The 8,044-nt window shown below is 35.0% G+C and overlaps 1 protein-coding gene across 2 annotated transcripts; it reads left to right on the top strand.

Annotated features, from left to right (window-relative positions):
- The first annotated feature begins 876 nt into the window (after positions 1 to 876).
- Positions 877 to 7,224, top strand: LOC130812563 (protein NETWORKED 4B-like). Of its 2 annotated transcripts, none has more exons than XM_057678075.1 (4): positions 877 to 1,185; positions 3,131 to 3,211; positions 3,865 to 3,973; positions 5,091 to 7,224. In XM_057678075.1, the coding sequence occupies exons 2-4, from the start codon at positions 3,197 to 3,199 to the stop codon at positions 6,719 to 6,721; spliced, it is 1,755 nt and encodes a 584-aa protein (XP_057534058.1). In that variant the 5' UTR covers positions 877 to 1,185; positions 3,131 to 3,196; the 3' UTR covers positions 6,722 to 7,224. The 2 variants fall into 2 exon arrangements, with proteins under 2 accessions (XP_057534058.1, XP_057534057.1); XM_057678074.1 differs by having other exon boundaries at positions 3,119 to 3,211.
- The last annotated feature ends 820 nt before the right edge of the window (positions 7,225 to 8,044 follow it).

Below are 8,044 nucleotides of genomic sequence, written 5' to 3'. Positions count from 1 at the left end.
GTCACGTACTCATCTTAGTTTAACTCTCATGTAACTCTAAACATCAACACAGTAATTCAAAACATAGGTTTAAAAGCAACATCAGTTTTCTAGATTTATATGCGCACATGGATATTTTATATATTCTAACACGCCCCCTCACACGAGAGTAATGGGCTAAAAGTGTGGATGTGTATAGGCGCTGAATATTCCACTTTAAATGAGGGGTGGTTGAGATTCGAACCCCTGACCTCTTGTCACGTTGGCTTCCGATACCATGTCAAGGAACCATTTCAACCAAAAACTCAAGCTGATAGTTGAAGCCCCAAGATATATTATATACTCTAACACAAAATACAAAAACTAAGTAAACATATAGTGGGCTTCAAGAAAAAGCTAATGGTGGAAACATGAAAAAAAAAATTACAAAATCGTAAAAAGGGTCAAATGAAAGTATTTAACCCAAATTTTTCAATTATTTGTTCGGTTCAGGTTCGGGTTACAGGTTATAACTTTTAGGCTATAACCAATCGATTTTTAAACCAATTTCGGGTCACATTAAAAATTGATAAGTCTAGTTGTTAAATAAGCATCTAGTTATAAGGACCGAGTACATATATTAGCATGTAATAAGCTTTTAAAAATAATATCAAATAAATTAATAATTTAAGACAAAGTCTCATATTGATTAATATGATTACTAATTACTAATATATAATAATTATTGAATAATTATACATATAGTTTCCTAAACTAGGCTTTCAAAGCCAAAAATATACCACCTCTACTAAAAATTCCATTTGATGTATAGCATAATTCAAATTTCCCTATACAAAACTAGACAAAAAAAAACCTTCCCCTACTAATAAAAAATAAAGAGTAAACAAAAAATAGTGGAAAAAAACAGAAAAGAACACGAGAAAAGTTAGCCAAATAAAAAAGATTTGTCTTTTTTTATATTTCTTTTTGATGTAGTGAAGACAGATACACTACAAAAGAAAACCTGAATAAGTTCAAAAAATCCTCCTCTTTCTTTCTATCTCTACTTTCTCTCTCTAGAGTTTAGAAGAGTTGATTGAGGAGGTCATCTTCTTCAACTTTCAATCTTTTGTTTCTCCTTCATTTCTATCTAAATTAGAAATGTTGATTTATCTTCTACAATTATGAAGCTTTGGAACTGATTTTCATTATAATTATAATTATCAGGTACTAACTTTTTTTATGTTTATATTTATATTTATATGTATATATATACATTAGGAGTATCTGTTTTTTGTTGTTATGTTTTTTAATAATCATTTTACTGTTATTGTTATTTTTATAATTTGTATAATTAGTTTTTTGTTTCTTTCTTTTTGTTGGGTTTTTAAATATTCAACCGACAAAAGACTAAATTTTTATTTTTTTCGGGTTCAATTTTGTAATTTGATGATTACCCACTACATTTAAGGGATTATTTTATCCAATTTGATGGTTAGATTAAGTGAAATTTGTCAATTTCTGATTTTTATTCCATTTAATATTAAATTTCTTTGATAATTATATAAACCACAAAACAGAATTAGTTTTCATTTTCATATCTACATTGCATTGCCCAAGTTCTTGTCTTTTTTGGGTGATCACAAGATTTTTCTTTTTTGCTTTATTTTAAAGGAATATTATTGTGATGGGGAGATGATGAGAAAGATGACCCATAAGCCCATAAACATAATGTGGGTGGTTGTCATTGACAGATTCTAGAAAAGAAATTAATTGAGTTGACCAAGCGCACGTTCTTTTTTTGATCGAGTATGATTACACAATTAAAAAAGATTTATTTTACATTGTAGAGTTTAAGCATTCCCTTAAAAAATTCAAAATTCTCAAATGATATGACTATTTTTATTGGGTTGACTCAATATATATATATGATAACACTTATAATATTAAAATGAAATTAATTACAGAATTGAGCTTATTATATGGGCTCGTCTCACGGTGAAACAGTATCTTACAAGACTAACTGGTGTTTGTTTAATTGTTGTAAGATTGAGTAACATGATAAAATTTTGGACTAACATGGTTCATAATTATACATTGATGAGGAACTAAGAAGCATGTACTTAATTTATCACAAAAGAATTAATTTTAAAAGGAGAGGAAAAAGGCAGGAAGATTACATGATGAGGGATTTTTAATGATAATCTACTTATGTTAATGTTACAAACACAATGAAGGCTTATCTTTGATTGCATGGGTTGAAATGGTTGGCTATATTGTTGAAGGAGGCAAATGTTCATTTCTAGATGCTCCTTGATGTTTTTGTAAGAAGCTTGAGATAATACTTGGTTTGATTTTTATTAGTCACTACATTTCTTATTTTCACACTATCCAATGCACTATTTTGACCCTTCAAATCTTTAGTTGTGGATGCACCAACTGCCTTCAAAGTTTTGAAACTAGAAAGATCATGAAAATGAGAAACACTAGATGATAGGTAATGAGCTAATGTTGGATGCACTTATGAATTCTATTGAATTATGTGTGTACATCAGACATTTACGACTTATGGGATGATACAAGACCGATTTGAGTGAGAAACTTTTCCTCGACATTGTGTTGTATACTCGTATCAATTGATTGTACACTTTTCTTTTGTTAAGAGTATACTTTTATGTCTCCATGAGTTTGATGTTTGCTCTCAAGGGGTTTGACACGATTATTAAGGGGTAGACAGGTAGTTTAGTTGATGGGAGATTAAGAAAAAAATTTCAACTTATATGGATGAGAATTAAAGAAGTGATTGGTCATTATTTCCTTAAAGAAATGTCTCGTGAACTAAGTGGGATCCACAAAAATAGAAAATGCAACAAACTCAAGGACCAAAGGAGTCAAGTAGGCTATCACAAGTTCGAATATCAACAATTGCTAATAAAAGGGAGGAGCTCAGATTGTAAAAAAACATGTATTTGATTTAGTCCATTTATATAATTGAGATGTTGTCCATGAAAGAATAATGGATAAATAGTAGTGTGTTCATGAATGTTTTGCAATTAAGCTTAGTTGTGAGTTTTGTTAATCCAAGCTCTATGCTTATTGCTTACCTGTATTTTTCTCTGTCTGACTGTTTAAAATTGTGGAAATGCTTATTTTCTAATAGAACTGTTTGCAGAAGAAGCCCCCACTTGGCACATTTTCCTTCTCTGGTTTGGTTCTTTAGGATATCGAGTTGAATGTCATGGCGTCTTCCTCAGTAAGTGAAAGACTCTTTCTCTCTTTTACTTTTTAGATTTTTCGAGTTTGGATTTTGTTGCACTTTCAATATCTCTTACCTTCCTGTGAAAATCTTACCTTCCCATGGGATTTTTTTGTGTTAAGTGTATACTTTCAGCTGTACACCGCTGTGTCAAACCGTCAACCGTTCTTTTTCATATTCGGTTCTAGAATAGTGCCGAGATATACCCCATTCCTATTTCTTGTTGCGTACCAAAAGGTCTTGATCAGCCATTGCACCATCTTACATTGGTTGGTTTTACCGTCCAAAGGATTGACTAAAGACTTCCAGACTATTGTTACATGATTCACTAATCTACTCGTAAATCACGATTGGAAAAAAGTGAATTACGATCAGTTTTGGCTATTGGGTTAGGCCACTTGAAGTGTTTGCGAATTCAAAAGGTGATTTAACACCAACATACTGCTAATGCGTATGAGACTAGGAAGTTTCAAAACATAATCAGCTTTTCTTTCATGGTCACACCATTGGCAATACAATATCTCACTAAGTCATAACAATATAAGATTTAGATTAGATTATTACTTGTGGGAAAATATTTCATTTTAAAATACCCAAGCTCTCTTGTAACTTGCAGTTAAGCCGTGATATTGATGTGCTATTGATTATAGGTTAACTCAAAGAGTCCTTTCAGAGGATCAGAATCAAGAAAATCGGGTTCGTGGTGGTGGGACAGCCATATTGGGAGGAATACGAAATGGCTTGCTGAAAATTTAGAGGGTGAGTATTTAACGCACTTGGCTTTCACATTTTATTTGGTCACCTATTCTTTCATTTTGTTAGCAATCTGTTGATATAGCACTGCACAATAAATATAGCCATTCTGACATTGTCAAGAATCTAGTTTAGTTGGTTCAAAAACATCTTTACATGAAGAGACAAAATATACGCCTCTCGATACTATGATGACATTTTTAGTGTCACAGAGAGGGCTAGCTAACCGACCCCAAGCATAGTGCAAAAAACAAGGCCGCATTGAATTGCATTGCCCGTGTCATAAAGGTTTTAAAAATAATCGACTGATATTTTCCGCGTTGTATAGGTGTAAAAAACCCGTGTTCTAGTCCGTTTCAAGGAATATCTCATGCTTTCAGCCGATATTTGGCACTTCGATAACTGCGTCACTCCCGTTACTGCGAACGCAAACGTTACCACATTTTTGCAATATGATCCTAGGACTGATGTGATCTAGGATGAGTACCACAAAGGGCTTAGTTTGCAGCCTTAGCAGCCCCGATAGCTTTTAGTAATATGAGTTTTTACACGCCATTTGAGCACACATTTCATGTTTAGCGGTGATTAGGTCTATCCAAATTATCTTCTACAATACAATATTGTCTTGGGAAACATGTTGATGTTAAATTAACAACGAGCTAAACTGGCAACTGTTTTGAATGCTCCAACAACTTCAATAGCATGCTTCTAGTGTTAGATAATTGCCTACATCTGAATGTGTTCGCCTTGTCTTATTGTATCGTCAATTATGTAGTGTATAGCCAAACAAAATGCTAATGATTTAGCTTCTTATTTTAGTTTATGCGAAAGATTGCATTCACAATTCTGTACTCATAGTGTAAAAATGTGATAACGTTCGCAATTATGGTAACGAAATAGTGATCCGGTTATCATAACGCCTAAAAATCGGTCGAATCACCTTGATACGGCCCAAAATGCAGTTTTTTACACCTTTACAACACAGAAAATATCTGTTCATATATTTTAAAAACCTTGACAATGCGGTCGATGCGATGCGATGCAGCCTTGTTTTTACACTATGTCTGTACTTGACGAGAACCGGCCATTTTAATCAGAATGTTGACAAGATCCTTTTCTGCAGAGATGGATCAACATTACAAACTTATGCTAAAGTTGATTGAAGGAGATGGAGACTCATTAGCCAAGAAGGCCGACATGTATTATCAAAAGAGGCCCGAATTACTATCTCATGTAGAGGAGTTCTACCGGATGTACAAATCGCTGGCTGAGCGTTACGAACATCTGACTGGTGAAGTGAGGAAGAACATTCCGCCGGACCTACAATCGCAGGGGTCCATTGGATCAGACGCAAGTGTTGACGTGATTTCCATTTGGTCCCCTCAAGAGTCAAAGATTAGTCATCGTAAATCTGGCCCTCGAGCTGCTGGCTTTGACTTCTTTCTCGGCCCTAAGAAAAGTAATATTGATCGGACAGTAAAAGATGAAACACTTTCAATATCGGATTCTGAGACGGAATATTCAGAATCGGACGTGTCCTCTCTATACAGTTATCCGGGAATATCGGTAAACACAGGTGAAGAAGAACTGCATTCAAAGCCCATGGAATCAGAAACCGAGAGTTGTGATGTGGAGAAGTCGCCGCTGCAGCAGCAAGAAAATCGTAATGGGTCACTAAGGAAAATTAGTAGCGGTACTTTCGACTATATGCATCCAAAAATTATAGATTATGAAGAAGAATTGAGACTGGCAAAAGAAAAGATTCAGTCGTCTGAAGACGAGATTGCTAACTTGAAAATCGAGCTTCAAAAGTTTAGATCCTTCGATCCTGCCAGTTATTCGTTGCTCGAGGGTCCTGATGTTGGAAGTAGTGTAGCCGTGGAGCTTCAGGAAACAGACAGTAAAACAGATGTAGATATTTCTCGACCAGAAGAAAAGACCCGAGTTCTTTCTGAAGAGTTGAGAATCGCAAAGTGGAGGCTTGTGGTTTTAGATAACGAGGTGACACGATTAAGAAAAGAAAACAACGAATCCTCTGAAAATATAAAGAAAATGAAGGATCTGCTTAAAATAGCTCAGAAGGATGCTGCGACTTGGAAAGCGAAGATTGAGTCTGAGAAACGACAGTCAGCCAAGTTGCAGGAGAGGATTGCGAGGTACAAAGTCAGTTTAACAGACCGTGAAAATGAGGTTCGGGATTTGAAAGACGTGATTTCTGACGCTAATCGCAAGTATCAGCTTCATGCTGAAATATCTAGGTTGAACGACGAAAAAAATCGTTTGGAGGAGAAACTCAGGGAATCGGAAGTGAACTATCATTTGCTCGAAACGCAGCATGAGGTTTTGGAAAGAAAATTAAACGAAGAAATCGAGCAACTTAAGGCAGAAATCGCTGACAAGACACATAGGGTGGAAACATTGGAAACCGACCTTGATGCATACAAACTAAAATACGAGAACTTATCAAACGAGAGAGACAAGCTCGAGACTGAATTAACTGCGAGAAATGATCGGATTGCTGAAACGGAAAAACGTCTGCAACGGTTGGTTGCGGAAAAAGAAGGGACACGTAGAGAGGTCGAGGAACTGCGAGAAGAGATTGAGAAACAAAAAGTCGTCATTCTTGAAGCTGCTGAAGGAAAACGGGAAGCAATTAGACAGCTATGTTTCTCCCTCGAGCACTATAGGAACGGTTACCAGCAACTCCGACAAGCCTTCACCGAGCACACCCAGCTTCATGTTTACGCATCCTAATAAACTTCGACAGGCCTGATTCGTGTACATACGTCTTCTAGTTCCTTTTGTTGTTCGACATAACATGATCAGCGTTTCCTACAAGCATATTGCTAGACTCTTATCTCCGCGTGCTTAGAATTAGCTTGACAGAACTCAGTATGGTCTGCTCGGTGGTAGTATTCGGCAGCTTAATACATGAAAGATCGGTGCATCGTTTTCGTTTATGTTTGATGGTGGAGGTGATATAGAGGTCCAAACCCATGATGTTGGGTCATGCAGAACTGGTCTCCCTTACTGTGGAAGATCTACAGTGTGTTTTGTGATTGAGTGATTTTATTTAACCAACTTTTCAGCAGAATAACCTTATTGATTGATACACTTTGAACACTTGTAAAGTTTTTACATCCATTATTTGGTTTGCTCATTTGTAAGTTATGGAGGTTTTTTGTGTGATTTTGATTTACTTACATTGTAAAATTCATTTATGAATATTGACATAATCATAATATAAATTATTGACATAATCTGAAATAAATTGATTTTCCTCGCGTCGAGTAATTCATCTTCATTACTTATACTTATTATGCAAGGATGAATTAGGATACTATATAAGTGGAACGAACACTTATTGCTAATAACTTGGTTACAACTAGGGATGGGCATTTAAGGGTATGGGTCGGATCTGGACCCTATCCGGATTCAGACCCTAATTTTAGGTTAGCAGCTAGGACAGCAACAATTGGAGTTGAGGAAATATAAGAAATAAAAAGGGTCCAAGGGTCGGGTTCGGATCTATCCGAATCCGGAACCTTATAATATTTTTTGGATTCGGACCCGAACACTTAGGGTCCAAAAAAAATAGACCCTTACCCTTAAAAAAGGGTAGGGTCCAATAGGATCCGGGTAGGGTCTTAGACCCTTGCCCATCCCTAGTTAAGCTAAGATGAAAATATAACTTTATAAGTTTTTTTGTTGCCTTTTAACTTGTTACCCTATTTTTCTTCTAATAAACAATCAATAATCAATATCTAATTCTATCAAACATTCATCTAATAGTTAGTTTATTCAGTTATTCAAAAATCAATCAAAACAACAAAAACTTTTAATAGGTGAAACAAGTTTACAAAAACTAACAACCGACAAACATTTATTAAACAACTTCATAATCTCACTTATCCCAAAGTCCAGGCAAAAAAGAGTGTTGCTAAAAAAATATTTCATTTTTCGAAAAAATTAAATTGCGTGCATAAAATACAAAAAAATGCATGGCTGAAATTTAATCAAATGGTGGACTCTACCAAATAAAAAATGTGGCACTATCAATAAATCAACCATTTGAAT

This window comes from Amaranthus tricolor, chromosome 5 (genome assembly GCF_026212465.1).
Source record: "Amaranthus tricolor cultivar Red isolate AtriRed21 chromosome 5, ASM2621246v1, whole genome shotgun sequence".
NCBI lineage: Eukaryota > Viridiplantae > Streptophyta > Magnoliopsida > Caryophyllales > Amaranthaceae > Amaranthus > Amaranthus tricolor.
The sequence above is the reverse complement of the archived record's forward strand: the minus strand, read 5'-3'. Positions and strand labels throughout refer to the sequence as shown.

Excerpts from the sequence above, each read along its gene's own strand:
- LOC130812563 (XM_057678075.1), top strand. Across the intron at positions 3,974-5,090 it reads GCTTGCTGAAAATTTAGAGG|AGATGGATCAACATTACAAA; the intron begins GTGAGTATTTAA and ends CCTTTTCTGCAG.